The 15,835-nt window shown below is 40.1% G+C and overlaps 1 protein-coding gene across 2 annotated transcripts in view; it reads left to right on the forward strand.

Annotated features, from left to right (window-relative positions):
* Amph (amphiphysin) overlaps positions 1-15,835 on the forward strand; it is a 227,983-nt gene that overhangs the window by 178,969 nt on the left and 33,179 nt on the right. Inside the window, exons 12-16 of one of the 2 annotated variants that reach the window (XM_004629658.2) lie at positions 1,728-1,832; positions 6,571-6,594; positions 8,540-8,563; positions 11,573-11,605; positions 13,512-13,568. In XM_004629658.2, the coding sequence (XP_004629715.1) occupies positions 1,728-1,832; positions 6,571-6,594; positions 8,540-8,563; positions 11,573-11,605; positions 13,512-13,568 (243 nt within the window). The remainder of the gene's footprint in view (positions 1-1,727; positions 1,833-6,570; positions 6,595-8,539; positions 8,564-11,572; positions 11,606-13,511; positions 13,569-15,835) is intronic. The other variant, XM_023713540.1, reaches the window with a different exon arrangement.

Consider the following 15,835-nt stretch of genomic DNA (forward strand, 5'->3'; position numbering starts at 1 on the left):
GTGTGTGGATCATGACTCATATTTACTAATTTATTTTTCTGTCCATTAAGTCAGATAATCTAGCTTTACTTAAACGTATAAAAATCAGTGGCTTGTTCCCTTGTAGCGATAAGTAGCTATCGTGTATGACTAGCCAGAAGAGCTCCTGATCTGCAGGTGGGATGTGGGATCAAGAATCTGCACCTCTGTCTAGTGAGCTCCTGGGTGGGGCTGAAGGTGCCAGTCCCCGCTGTGCAAGTCACTGTTTTAGGATGTCATGACTGTGCATGGTACAAGTCCATGACCATCATAAAGTTCCACTGCAAATTTACATGTTTGTTTCAGGGAAATTGACAGCTGATCCAAGTATATGTTAAGATTGATGAGTACAACTGTCTCATTTAAAAATAGGGTGACATGGGGCCGGTGAGGTAGCTCAGTGGACTAAAGTGCCTGGGACCGTGGTTCAATCCCCTGCACCATACACTGCACCAGCCTCACCCCCAGGGTAGGCTGAGTTGGCCACAGAGTCCAGGCATAGTGGTGCACGCCTGTAATCCAAGTGCTGGGGGTGCTGAAAGCAGGCGGATCACTATAAATCTGTGTAGTGAGACCCTGCAACAACCAAGTATGTTAAAAAAGTAATAATAAATAAAAATAGGATGACTTAAAATGCTCTGCAGTTAGTATAGCTAGAAACCACACATTCATATAAGTATGCTTCTTAGATATGTTGATTGGATTGCAAGAAAACATTGTTTATTATAAATGAAAGGGTTTTATCATCTTGGTCATAATGTCTGGTCGTGCATAAAGGAAATAAATACCAATGCTTGGAGAAAATGAGATTCTAACTTCAAAGGAAATCTTGAAAACTAGAAAGCTGAGAAGTAGCTGGAAAGATTCTCTGATATGTTAATATAAAATGACCTATTTAAATTTTATTTTTATAAAAAGATTGAAGAGGTCTAATGCCTTACTAGTATCCCTAACCAAAAGCACCTCATGAAACAGCACAGACAATTATTGTTGGTAATATTAACCCATTAGATAAATTTTCCCACTGCCATTTACACATGCCTTGGTTACTTTTCTCATTGTTGAAACAAGATATTCAACACTAAAAGCTGAAGGGGGAAAGGTGTACTTAGCTCACAGTTTGTAGAGGTTTCAGTCCATAATTGGCTGCCACTAAGGCAGGGTGGGGTGGCAGAGGGACATGGAAGAGGAGAAAGCAATCCCTGGTAAACAAGCAGGACAGAGTAAAGCAGCAAGCAAGTGAGGCTGCCTTTATGTTCCATCCAGCCTACCTGCCCTGTGGGCAGTGCCACCCACACCCAGGGTGAGGCACCCTCAATCACAACAATCACATCCTAGATCCAGCCACCCCTGAATAGCCCCACTTAGGAATGCATGTGGCCACTGGGGGACATCTAGATACAAGCTATGACAGAAGGAGATTCCTTGCATCTAGGTGGCATTAGGTCACCTCTCAAAGGCATTCTTACGAAGGATAGGAACCTGTGACCTCTTTCAGGGATACTTTGGTTATATTTGGCCAGAGTTGGTTATATTTTCTCTCCCTGAATTTAGCTGAACTCTGGAAGTATGTGAATGAGTGGCTTAAGTGGTAAACTATCAGAGCACTGTGGAGGGTATTGAATACAATTAGTAGAGGGCCTTTACATGGGTATACCATGCAGTCTTTTCACATTCAAGCCAATGCAGATTTTGCTTTGTTTTAACAGAATGAAGTCATTGAAGTGAAGAAGGAGGAGACTCTGCTGGATCTGGACTTTGATCCTTTCAAGCCTGAAGTGACCCCAACAGTGACCCACTCACCCATGTCTCAGGTATCAAATCACTTTTGGAGTTAGTGGATAGTATTTTAGAAACCTTAATAAGCTCAGGGGATAATTGAGGACCTCGATGCCTTTCCAATGACTATTACCTACTTTTCTTTTTGGCTGATAATTATTTCCTAATGGGAAGGAGGGGTAGAAAAAAACTTTTTTTTTTTTTTTTTTTTTTTTTTTCAGAACCAGGGGATTGAACTCAGGCCCTTGCACTTGCCAGGGAAGCACTTATTCTACTGAGCCATCTCCCCAGCCCCAAAAGAACCTTTTGAATGTCAACTACTAGAAACTTCCCCAGTTTATTAGCTTTCTCTTCCCACAAAACTGACTTTACCATAGTTCCTTGTCGGTCCAGAAACTATCTCTTGCAGGGTAATTGTCACTGTCACCCTTTGCTTGCAAAGGTGTCCAGGCCCACATGATAGGTGTTATGTCTTCTTATTATGGCCTTTTCTTTTGGCTTTTAGTTCATTCTTCTTCCGTGGTCTCTGATTTTCTCCCCCATACTTGGTAAATTAAGGGATCTTTGAAGTAATCAGAAGAGTCTGTCCCAGTAATTTCTACAACTCTCTTGTTCTGAACTCAGAGTAGTGTGCTTCTGTTGGTGTGTGTGTGTGTGTGTGTGTGTGTGTGTGTGTGTGTGTGATCAAGCTGGTCTTGCTCATGTGTCCATTTCTTGCTCACTCTCAGCATTTCTCCCATTCCAGTAGTGCTTGCTACAAGATTTCTGGCAGGGAGAAGCTTAGTATAGGTGCTCTCATGACCGATAAGTGAATCCTCTAGTATATACTTAATTTATACTTTCCTATGCTAATGTAAGGAAATTAACTCAAATTTTGACAAACCACAAATAGCTTTTATTAGTATTTTTGAGCTGATGTAGGGCCTTCTGTTTGAGTTTGGGCAAATCTAACAATACTAGAGTACACTGAACTTAATTAATGTAAGTGTATTGTAAGCCACTCGTGGTGGTGTATGCCTGTAATCCCAGCACTGTGGAGGCTGAGGTAAGAGGACTGCCACAAGTTGAAGGCCAACCTGGGCACCATAGTATGTTAAAGACCAACCTGAACTACAGAGTGAGACCTGATCTCAAACTTAAAAAAAAAATATTGTAGAGCTCAATTAATGAATTGAGACCTAGCTCAATTTCTTGGTCTGGAAGCTGAGTTGATATTTTATAGTATATTACTATATTTTATGGTGGCAATCTGCTAATATGAACCTCAATAAATAAAGATTCTAATCCAGTCTTTATTTTAGAATGTGACTGGCTTCCTATTTTAAAATAGGAACAATAAAAGTCTAGTATGTCAATAGGTGGGAAATTAAGTAAGCTGGAAACTAGCTTTCAAGTGCTTTGCAAAACTGGATCTCATAGGTAAATGTTTCAGACAGTTGTCTCCGTTAACTTTTCTAGGAGATTCTCAATGTGCATTGTAATATTAAAGGCTCTAAGAGGTTATGCGTTGTTTTCTTTTTTTAAAAAAAATTTTGATATTTTAATTTAAACTTCCCCAAATTTGTTTCGGTGCATAAATGTGTTTTAATGCAAATTTGTCTTAGCACTCACTGAAATAGTCTATAATAAATCATATTTTGAGAAATGCTAGAGTAGTTGTTACCAGCAAGTTTGAGGGCTCTGCTCTACTCTGGCATCCACTAGATACTAGGAAACCAATGTTCATGTAATTCAGCGTCCTTTCTCAGAGATTTGTCATTGAGTGAAGCCAGTAGAATTCTTAGAACTTTTTCTGTTTTACTCTGCAGAATTCATTACTGTCGTGGCTGATGTAAGTTTCCCTGATAGGTTCAGTGATTAGTGGGTGAGAGATTCCTCAGCATGTCTGTGTGAAAATTTGAATCAAGAGAACAATTTTATATCAATTCATGATTGAATTAATCCATAAATCATACTATTTTGTGCGGCTTTAAGACTAAAAGATTTCTCCTTTCCCAGGTTGGGAACTGGGTACTCCTGAGCATAGGTAATCTTCCTGCCTCAGTCTTCTGAGTAGCTTGGATTACAGACCTGGACCCAAGTACTTGGGTTAAAGGATTCTTTCAAAGCAAAACAAAATCTTTTAGAAAAGGACTTGGTTGTGTCTTCCAAAGTATTCATTTTGAAGGAGTCGGGGTACCGCTGGTAGGGCCAGCTCTGCGCATCTCTGTGGTTCTCCACAGCTGGGCAATAAACTCTGCTGGGCCCCTGGTGGTTGTAACGGCGTCACCTCACTGCAGAGCAGCCCCAAGTCGCCTTCCCTCTTTCTTCCTGTGTGAGAAGAAAATCTTAGTTTGACTGAGAGACCACCCAGGGCCATTACCTCCTGCAGCCTCTTTTTCCTTCACTCGTAAAGATCTCCTTTACCCGTTGCTGACCCTTCCTTCCAACTGACTGTTTACCTGCTTGCAGGATAGCTTATCTTGTGATCCCAGGGTGCCGTGTGCACTAACACATCCTTTTAGGATCCTGTGGCTTGATAAACATGTGTTTCCCATTGCCACCTCTCTGTGGAGAAAATGTAGGTGCTGTCTTCATTCTGTGGAGGTGTGTGGCACTTGTGATCTGTGTTTTATAAAGGACTCCTGGGCAAGGAGACAGAAACTGATGTGGATAATCAGAAAAGGCATAGTGGATGCTGTAGGAGTCCCTGTACAAAATGGATCTGTTCTACCTTCCTGTCTTTATTATCCTGTGTGAAGGTGCTAAAGAGGAGACCAGTCGTGCTGCTCAGAGATCAGGCACTGGTAGTGCAGTGCCGTAGGATCAACCCAGGCTAAGTGGAAGGACAATAGACTCACAGGCCCTGGCTCACTTTAATTTACTTTACACCAAATGCAACATCTATACTCTCCCCTGGAAATGGTTATAATTGAAAATGGGGAGTGCTGGCCTCTGTCATTCACTATTCATGTTTAAACAAGTGGGTAAACATGGGTCTAGTCACAAAAACATGAGTGTTTAGCGCCAAGTCTCAACCACAGAGAAAATAATAAGAAAGGTATCACGGTTGATGCCTTGTGTCAAGGTGAGAAGTTCAGAAGTTTAAGTGACTGATCAGAGAGCCAGGATCCTTGCTGTGTAAACATCCTGAGTCTGTGCAAGAGGAGGGAGGCAGGGAGATGGTGTGAGCACTGCACCCACCATAGGGGTAGGAGCACGCTTACCATGTAAGGGAGCAAAGAGGCCTGCTGTCCCCCTTTTGCCCTGCTGCTTTTGCTGTCTTCTTCCTCCTTGAACTGTTGCTGCTGTGCCCCGCCACTCTGCCTTGGAGCCAGCTCATTATGGACTGAAGCCCCCACAGAATTTGAGCTAAATAAACCTTTCCCTCTCTTTGGGTGTCAGGTATTTTGTCTCAGCAATGGGAGAAAATTAACCAAGATGACTGGTCTCCCCAGCTCTTCCCACCTGCAGTAGAAGTGCTTTGGACCATGCAGATTCATTCTTCAGGATCAATAAGATTTATAATTGAAATCCCAGTAGGAAGTGTAATTTATTCATATGTCTTAGGGGGAGCCCTTATGATTTGCATCATTACCAATTAATGAAGCTGCATGATACCTAATTCAACAAATTGAAGCACTACTTTTCTGGGATTCATTTAGAATCAGACTGGTCATAGGATTTACTCTTCAATGTGCTAAGAGAAGTGATAACATTAACGATAATTAATATCTATAGTTTCTCCAGGATGTGATGAACTCTAATATTTCAATGCTTTCTTTCTTTCTTTCTTTCTTTCTTTCTTTCTTTCTTTCTTTCTTTCTTTCTTTCTTTCTTTGTATTTAGCACGGGGTCTACAGGATCTACAGGGTCTTACTATGCAGATCCTACTTGTAGTGATACTCCTGTTTGCAGTATCCCAGCTTCCCAAGTGCTGGGATTACAGGTGTGCGCCACCACACAGTCTCAATCACCATTTTAGGACTCCCCTGGGGCAGGACTGGCACAGTATGCCAGGGATTGAACCCCGGCCACTGCTCTCTGCCTAAACAGGTACTTTAATCCACTGAGCTATCAGGCCAGCCCTCAACACTTCATTTTAGTAGTGTGTAAATTAAAGCAACCCCATTCATCATATTTCCTATACTGTATGGTTGTTTTCCACTTACATAGTAAAAGTCTGGTTGATTAGAATTGTCCTATCGAATGTGGTAGCCACTGTTGCTCTTTCAAGTAAAAAGAAGTACAATTATGTAAGACTTAAAACTTGGTTCTGTTATATGAGCGTAATTCAACTGCGCATGATGCACACCTGACTGGTGTCTATCATTTTGGGTCACAAATGAAATATTTCTACCTCTAGAGAAAGTTCTATTGAAGAATGTTTTACTGAATTTTTAAAAAAAATTTTACAATGCCAGATGTGGTGGCCTGTAATCTAGAGCCTGAGAGGCTGAGGCAGGAGGATCACTATAAGTTTGAGGACAGCCGGGGCTACAGAATGAGTTCAACACCAGCTTGAACTACAGAGTAAGACTCTGTCTCAAAAAAGAAAAAAACAGGTAATAAAAACATTTACAAGGACAAAAAGTTTCATCATCTTTCAGTATCACCCCATCCCACATATTTTTATTATTATTACTTTTTTCTCAGTACAGGGGATCAAACTCATAACCTTGGACTTACTGGGCAGGTGTTTAGGCAGCAGAGCTATCTCCCTGGTCCCATCTCATATATTTTTAAATGCTTGGCATTTGTAAACTAAGAGCAGTCATGTTTGTTTTCTTTCAGACATTGCCTTGGGACCTATGGACGGTAAGACATCAAAGAACTTGTTCTTTTCATGTACCTTGATCTATGACAGTTTCGAAACCATATTGTATTTTATGCATGTGTTGGGGAAAGAAGACTTACACCTTCAATGATAATGATTTCTCGCAAACAACCATTAGCCCCTGAAAATTCTGTGCATACCTAGAATCTAGAGATCATTGTAGAGAATAGTGCACCAGTGGCCTGAACTGGTGGCTGACTAGAGACCAAGAAGGTGGCACTGTGCGCTTTTTTGGTTCTTTCTAGGAGGTTGGTACCAACCCCGGGCACCTGGTGTGATAAGGCTGTACTTATATGTGATTGATAGAAATCATTATTTCACCATTATGTTCAGTGAAGCTAGTTTATCAATAATTTGAGCTTCAGAGCTAGAAAGCCTGAGTCCAAACACTGAAATTTACAATCTTGTAACTCAGAGCAATTTGTAAAACTCACTAAGCCTCAGTTTTCATCATTTGTAGTATAAGGACAACGATGCCTTCCTTGAGAAGACCGGTGAGAGGGTTGAGCAAGATAGTATCTGCAAAGCATTTAGCCCAAAGTGGATATGTTTCAAAACATAGACATTATTGCTGGCGTTGCCTGTCTAACTAAGCTGGAGTGCAAGCGTCAGTTATTTCTGGAATGGAGTTAAGAAAGACCTTTGTGGTGACTGCATCCATCAGTACTGTAAAATTAAAAGATCAGAGGCAAGGATTCAAGCCTGATGTCTCTCGGGGTAGGAACTTGGTCCTAGAAAAACTCTGGCCATGTGGCCATCAGAGCCCAAGTTGAATTTCATGTTTCCTTCTTTTTGCTTGAGACAGAGAAAAAAAAAGTCTGGTCTTCTGAAATGATGCTGTTGCTTTTTTCTTCTTCAAATGGAAAAGGTCCCCATCTGTAGTGCTAGGTGTGTACTGAATAATTTAGGATTCTTGAAACCTCAGAAAACTCTTCAGAGAAGAGGTAAACATGTTGAAATCCCTTTTATAATGAGTTATTTGGCTTTACCCTACAGATTCATAGCAAGGGTTTGATGGATTAACATTCAGTCGTTTGAATTCTAGCCTCACATCTGTTGATTTTTCTCAGAGATTAAACAGACAGTGCTAATTCTTTTTATCATTCCAATATTTCTCATCTTTCGTTAGAGCTCTAGCACATTTTTTCCCTGGGTGCAGAGGGCATGGTGTGAATGAAGGTCTCATTTAGAAGGAGCTTTTGATATTTCAGAGGACAAACTTGCTAGGAAATACAACCATAACAAGAATGTGTCATAAAAAGAAATAAAATAAAAATAAAAAAAGAATGTGTCATAATGACTTTGTGGACATATTGCCCACAGTGCTTAATAGCTCAGCTTCCTGGATTTTTCCCCTTGTGTGTAGAAATTGGCTTGTAGGTTGAGGGAAGAGTATCAAGGGAGATCTCAGGGCAATTAGTGTGGTTAACATCAGCTCATCCTCCATCTGAACCCTAACACAAGGCAGAACCCAGGGAAGGATGAGTTTGGGGCAGATTTTGTTCAGATTCACCATCAGAGCTTGTGATTTAGTGTGTAATTTCTTGATCTATAGTGCTGGCTGTAGCGCTCACAGACTGACTTATATATTTGGAGCGTGGAATTTCAGAGTCTACTAATGCACGTGCTGTATGCTAGCCTAAGAATATAATTGACAGAGGCTTTCTTTGTGTTAAATTCTGCCTTTTTAGAGTAGTCATAAGCACTGTCAGAATGAAAATTACCCCTATCACAAAGTGAGCTGTAAAATTTAACCCTAAACCAATAAAAGTACAACCATTAACAGAATGTTGTCTCTGAACAGCATGCAATTTTAATGTCCCAGTGAATCTTTCTCCTTTGCCTTAGTAATTCTTCTTCTTCTTCTTCTTCTTCTTCTTCTTCTTCTTCTTCTTCTTCTTCTTCTTCTTCTTTTAAATTACACAGACAAGCACTGATTTGGTACAACCGGTAGGTAAATATCCAGAAAATTCTGGATTTCAAAAACATTTGCTATGCATTTTTTTTGAGAATGAACTTTTTCCTTATTGCATTGCTAGTCATGTACTTAATCTTAAGCTAATTAATTTAAGGACTTTTTAATTTGGCTTAACTTGTGCTACCCTACTGAAAAGCTTTGTGTTTCTCATCTGATCTTACCATGCTCTATTTCATCTTATCTTTTTTTTTCCTTTGCTTTTCTGCATACTTTAAAGACTGACTCTTCAAAAAGTCTTTCCCTGTGTAACCTGATAATGGAGGAAACTCCAGACAGTGGGTTGGCTGAAGAAATGCAAAGATCTCAAATTGGCATAGGTGCATTTCCTTGGGGGCCGGATGCTAGTACAGACAGTGTCAGCCAGGAAATCACCACAAGTGGGTCTCGAGAAGACCTTGCGTGTCTCTCTGAAGCAGAGCAAGACATGAGATTGCCCACTGGAGAGCTTCTTTCTGCTGATGGGTCCACTGTAGCTGACCAGAGTGAGCACGTCCCGGGGCCTGCTCCCCCAGGTGACAATGAAGAGTTATTCCTGCAGCCCATGCCTGGGGCTGGAGCTGCTATTGCTACTTGCATGGACGTGGAACAGCCGCATGAATTCCTTGACTCAGAAATGCCAGCCATGGAAACAGCTGGCCTGCTCCAGGAAAGTCATGAAGATGTTAAAAAGTCAGATGAAGAACAAGAGAACCAGAAGACAGAAGGTTCTATATGGGCAGGTGTGGAGATCTGTCAAAAGGTAGACATTGGAGCTATTGATATCAAGACAGTAGAAGGTATTAAGGAATCTGAACAGAAAATATATGAAAGCCCAGGAAACAGCACAGTAGACCTCAAAGTTATAGCAGAACAAGACCAGGAAGCCTTCAAAGTTAGTGAAAGGGAAACTGGGAAAGATCTGAGAGTGCTGTGTCTACAAAGCATAGAACCTGTTGAAAATTATATTGAGAAAGCTGACTTATCAGAAAAACACTTGGCAGGGAAATTTGGTGGCAGAGACCAAGGGCTACATGATGAGAGTCAAGTAATAATCAATAATTATGAACATATAGAAGCCTCAGGAACTACACCTGCCAATCATACAGGTATCTTGAATCTGCCTCTTCAGGCTGACTTTGCATCTAACATCGAAGATGCCAGTCCTGAGGGATGGGATTTAGCTAAAAAAGACATAAAGAAAAATTTAACAGATACTCCCATGCATGTTATCATGTATCACCCAGCACAAAGCAGTGTGGATGCTGCAGAAATTCTTGATGAGAGTGTGTTAAATGCTTACAGTGCTGAGAGGGACAAAAGTCAGGCTGTTGTTTTAGCAGCAAAATATGAAGTGGCAGTGCAATCTAAGACTGACCCCAGTTATTCTCTGGAAACAAATGCAAACAAAAGAGATACTTGTTCCTACAAGAGAGATGTCTTAATAGAGAGAACTAAAGGTACAATAACTGGAAACTGTAGTCATGATGTTAACTTGCCAGGAATTGCAGAGGTAGAAGTTTGGGGAACAGATCCAGGTCAAATCTGCCAACCAACTTTGAATGCAACAATGAATAATATGAACATGTCAGGGTTCTCTGGTATACCAGATGGCCAAGTAAGTGGATTTGCCAATTGGCTGGATTCTGAATACCACTGGCCCATCAGAGATACTGGAGACTTAGATAATTGCTGGGAACATTCAGATATAGTTAAGAGCAAGGAAGGGCTGGAGGTAGCTTTAGTAGCAGGTGTATGCGGGGAACAAACCATTGCTAGCCACCTGGAACAAAGCCAGGAGATAGTTAGACCATGGGTTCTTGGAACACCCCAGAACACTAGCGCTGAAGGTTCTGAGCGTTCCCAGGACAGTGACATCAACAACTCAGACTTATCTGAAGATGAAATTGCTAACCAGAGATATGGAATGTTGTACCAAGAAATAGAGGCTCACAAAGACGAGGTACTTACCCCAGTTTGTAGCATAGACTAGTCAGACTTCTGTAGGTTCTACTTTTCCTAATGTCTATCACCCACTTCATTAATCCATCACATTCTTCTCGGAAGCCTGATTATTTCCTAGGCAGATTGTCATGTACTTCTTGAAATCTGTGCAAACAAGACACAAATAGGTTGACAAAAAAATAAATTCAGAAATCAGAACAATTGTATTAGGAATTAGTGAAATCTTAATTAGATCTATCTTACCATCCCAAATTCTGAGTTGGTTTTTCTTTCTTTTATTTTTACTATTTGGGCACTAAAAATGAACAAGACCATGAGAAAAATGGGCGTGTTTACTGTTCCCAAAGTGTTAGATCTACTTCAGTAAGAACACACGAAGTGTTTCTACATAAGGCCATTGAAACTGTAGCATCCCATAGGTGTTGTTCATCTAAATGATAGGTTACAGACTGATGGAAAAGCATTTTTCAGCTTTTACATGTGTTCTAAAAAGAGCTGTTTCACCCATCCTGGCTCTTTTCTGGAATCGTCTTGTTATGAGAAAGTAGGCATTACCACTGAGTCACATACCATCAATAATGTAATTTTTGTTTTTAAACGTATTTGGTACAGGGTCTCACTGCGCAGCTCAGACTTGTAATGATCTTCCTGTTTTCAGTCTCCCCAGCGCTGGGATTACAGGCATGTGCCCCCATGCCTGGACTCATTTGCCGGCTCAGCGCACCCTGGGGGCAGGGCCAACATGGCCTGTGGTGCTGGGGATCAAACCCCATCCCTGTACTTGCCTTAGAAGGTGCTTAGTCTGCTGAGCTATCTAGCTGGCCCTAACAATGTAAAATTAATCTTTCATTTTTTTTGTCAGCCTATTTAAGGTAACACAGCATGGCATTTCATATTCCTGAGCACTCCCTCATATGATCACCTTTGTATTACTCTAAGATGTGTGATAGTTGTTACTTTCCACTGTGTCTAATAGATATTTATTAATCCTAGAAAAGTGATGGAAAAAAATAACACACTTGATCTCCAATTTCGTTTAGGCTTCTGGTGGTTCATTCAATGGATTCACCCAGGTAAGACCTATTCTGATGAGAATACTGTCTCTGTCTCTTTGTCTCTCTGTCCTTCCATCCTTCTGTCCATCTATCCATCTGTTCATCCGTCCATCTGTCTGTCTGTCTGTCTTTCCATCTCTCTCTCTCTTTCTCTCTCTCTCTGTCCCTCCCTCCCTCCCTTTACCTGGAACTCTATAGATTTTTCCTTTAAGCTCTGTGTTTCTCCAATTTTACTGCAATGAGGTATGATCTGAATCTGTTTTCATCCATTGTACTAGGACATTTTAATCTAATAAATTGCATCTTTGGAGGGAAATTTAAAATTATTACTATTTCCCTAATGATTTCTTTCATTAGTTTTCCTTGTTCACTCATTGGGTAGTGCTTCTTCTTTTCATATATTGGCATCCTGTGTCTAATTACTCTTTTCGGGGTTTGCTTGTTTGTTGTTGTTGGATATTCTTTTTTCTACCATTTTTCTCCACTGTTTCTGCTCTCTGACTCTTCCCACTGATTATGCACCTCTACTTGTTTCAATTCTACATTCAGCTTCTGAATTATTTTTATCAGCATCCACTTTGTGGGTCATGAATACAATGCTTTCGTCATATTGTTGCAGATGGTAGTAATCATTTTTTTCATATAAATTATTTCACTTGTTCTTTTCCTACCTGTTTCTTTCATTCGTATCTGAGACTGCTCTCAAATTTCCAATAATCTTGGCTGAACATTACATTTAAAAGTGTGATGCCAAAAAGCTGACTGGAAACTTGCATAGATGAGGGCTCACTCAATCCTCCTTCCTTAAGATGCCTGCAGTCCAGAGTCCCACTGGCACAGCCCTGCTAGAATTAATTTCAAGTCTTCTGCTGGGTAGGAAGGGAATATTCTTTGCTTTTCAGAGTAGGTGAGAGTTTCCCAAGGTCTTACTATTTTTAAATAGACTTTCAACTAGTACTCCTGTCTTTAGCAACCCCCTGCCTCCTATTTCTTATGATTTGCTATGCTTCTAATTCATGACCCATTGAGAATCCTGAGCTATACATTGGGCTGATTCTTGGCACTTCTGTCATCACTTTGGGTAAAGATTTTTGGATTTAGCATGTTACTTAATGCTATTTTTAAATCTACTTTCCAGTTTCCAGTTTTTTACTGTAATCTTTCTTCTTATTCATTTCATCCTTACAGGTTATATCTCTAAGGGGTTCTTTATTATCTTGTAGTTTGGTTTCTGGATATAACAGAGGTAACTGCACATTGTTTTGTCCACCATGTTTAGCCAAAGATTTCTGGCTTATCTTTTCTGTTGAGGAGCCCCACGTGTCCAATTCTTTAGGTATTGTTTTATTTTCTTTCTTTTTCAAAACCAGGGATCAAACTCAGGACCTTGCGCTTGCCAGGCAAGCACTTATTCCACTGAGCTATCTCCCTATCCATCCTTCTTTTGTTTTGTTTTGAGCTGATGAAATTTTTGGAGAAAGATTTTTCAGTCTTCCATCTGGAAGATACAGAGGGCTACTGGTATAATGAGACATAAATCTTCTCTTGCAAATCACTTTTCCTTTAAGCTTTTCTCCAGCTGAACTTCTAAATTCCATAAAAATGTTTTTAAAACAATTTAACTTATAGCTCATAAATAACCCATGTGATTCCCAGCATTTAAAAAAACTTAAAGTTTAAATTTAGGTTCTAGAGCAACTAACTTCTAACTTGGTATCAATATCTTGAAGAGGAGCCATGGCCCAAAGGTATCTTTAATGCCAATGTTTGCTTGTTTTTATAAGCACTCTCAGTATCTTCTGCTGGCAAAGATTTGCATCTAGAATAACTCCCACTAATATGTTTGTTTCACTGATTTAAAAAGGGACCTAAAATGTTTTAAGTATATTTTAAAAATATCTGTGGCTTTTCTCCCCATTTTCAGCCCCAGGACACTTCATTATTCACAATGCAGGCAGATCAGAGTGTGATCTGCAACTTGGTAAGTTGGAGTTGGTTGGTGTTTCTGGGAAGTCACTAGTTTTCACTGAATATTCAAATTAAGTTGGTCATTCTGTTTTGTCCAGAGTTTGAATATCTAGAATACAGTTTCTACAACAGCTTTCTCTTCTATAAAAACAAGAAAGAATGCACCCATGAAAACTCAGTGTGATGTTGAATTTAGTTACTTCTCTTTATAAAGGTATAATCTTATCCAAAACCAAAGTCTCTTAGCTAGGGGGTCTCAGGAGAACAGAGTAAATCTATCAAGGACATGATTTTTTTTTAGACACTTGTGTGGCCCAGGCTGGCCTCAAACTTTTGACCGTCTTTCTACCCCAGCCTCTTGAGTACTAGGATTAAGCTGTGCACCAGCACACCTGGCTCAAGGATATGAATCTTTCCATGTCTATAATTTAAGCCACTTAAATTATAGACATAGGATTGAATGTCTATAATTTAAGCCATAGGATTGAAATCAATTTACCTCAACAATTTGTGCTTCAGAACAGATCCTTACTCTTTTCTGGAGCTTGAAACGATCTTATTTCTTATTCATAGCTTGATTTTGTGAGTTGTAGAAAGGAGTGCATGATAGAGTTGTGATTCCTAACAAGGTCACAAAAGAAAATCTTAGGGGATGAGGAGATAGAAGAAGATTTGTACTCACTTCTCCTAGGTTCCATGTCATAGTCACCAGGGGAAATCCTTGCACCAACAGCTTATTCATAAAGCTGAATGACAAGACTTCAGTGTAGTCACCTGTGGGCCTGGCAGTACAGTACTACGAGCACTTGACCTTTTGGGTTAGTTCGTGTGTGTTATCTTCTGTACAATGGTTTCCATGGAAAGAGTGTATGTATAATTAGTTCAGCTCCTGCTTTTCACGTTGGGAGATTGTAATTTGGTTTGGTAAAGTGAAATTTTCTTTTGTGACTACTTCAATTTTAAGTCAGGAATTCTGTTGTAGGAAGTTATTCTTTCAGGTTAATTTGATAGCTTTGAAAGGACAATATGTCTCTAAGCTCTTGACAATAGATTGTTGTACTTCATCACCTTTTGCAAAGCAAGAGTGAAAGAGAATCGATGTGGCTTGCAAATGCATTGCATATAAATTATAGCAGCCAGAGAGCCTTATTCTTTATTTTCATTGGTTAGTCTCAGACTGGATGATGGAACTGGAGGATGGGAATTTATCAATTGTGAAAGGATTAAGAAAAGTGGAGAAATACTGGTCTGAAAGGAAAGGCAACCGGTCGTCATCTGACTTGTACCTACTACTTTGATACCTACTACTTTCAAGGAGAAGATCCAGACACAGAATCCTGGGCTTTATAAGTGTTTTTGAACCTCTTCCTGTCCACCATAGCTAATCACGAGAACTTCCCTGCCTGCCCTCCCTTTCTCTCCATTCCTATCCTGTGAAGCAGATATTCTGCTTCTTCTCTTCTCTGGGGAGCTTAGCTTGTTGTGTTGTGCACTGTAAATGTTGCCAACCCTTCTCATGCTGTGCAAGACTAGGAAATCACAATGAATCTACTCAATGGGTTCTGATTGTACCTACTGAGAATCTTCCCAGGAGCAGGAAACTCCCAAGCATTTGGTTCATTGATTATTTTACGCAAAGCAGGAGTCAAAGCTGCTAGTCAGCTGTCCATCTGCCAGCCTGTATCTGATGGCCCCACAGAGCAAGCTGGAATCCCTCTGAATTGTAGACTTGGCTGGATGCTCAGAGTTGCTCCCAGGGCCCTTTGCAGTTCTCACTAAACCAACTCCCAGGATGACAGAGATAGGACAAGAAGGCAAGTGCCATATTGGATTACGATTAGACTCTTAATTTTATGAAGAACATGTTACTAATTCAGAATAGTGAGGTTTGTTTTGGGAAATTAGTACATTCATTAAACACATTTGGATCATTTTCTTTTTCTCTTTCTTTCTTTCTTTCTTTCTTTCTTTCTTTCTTTCTTTCTTTCTTTCTTTCTTTCTTTCTTTTTTTTTTTGGCAGAAACATGGATTGAACTCTATCCCTTGCACTTGCCAGGGAAGCAGTTATTCTACAGAGACATCTCTCTGGCCTCTGGATCATTTTCAATCCTATTTTCCTCTTAATTTCTTTCCCTTCTTATTCCTTACCTCCTTTTTCAGAAGTTTGCTATTTGCTTGCTTTCTTTTTTCTTTCTTCTTTCTTTCTTTCTTCACATTCTTTTACATAATTTTTTTGGGGGGTGGAACCGGAGATTGAACTCAGGCCCTTGCACTTGCCAG

Source organism: Octodon degus, unplaced genomic scaffold (assembly GCF_000260255.1).
Source record: "Octodon degus isolate 3935 unplaced genomic scaffold, OctDeg1.0 scaffold00031, whole genome shotgun sequence".
Lineage (NCBI taxonomy): Eukaryota > Metazoa > Chordata > Mammalia > Rodentia > Octodontidae > Octodon > Octodon degus.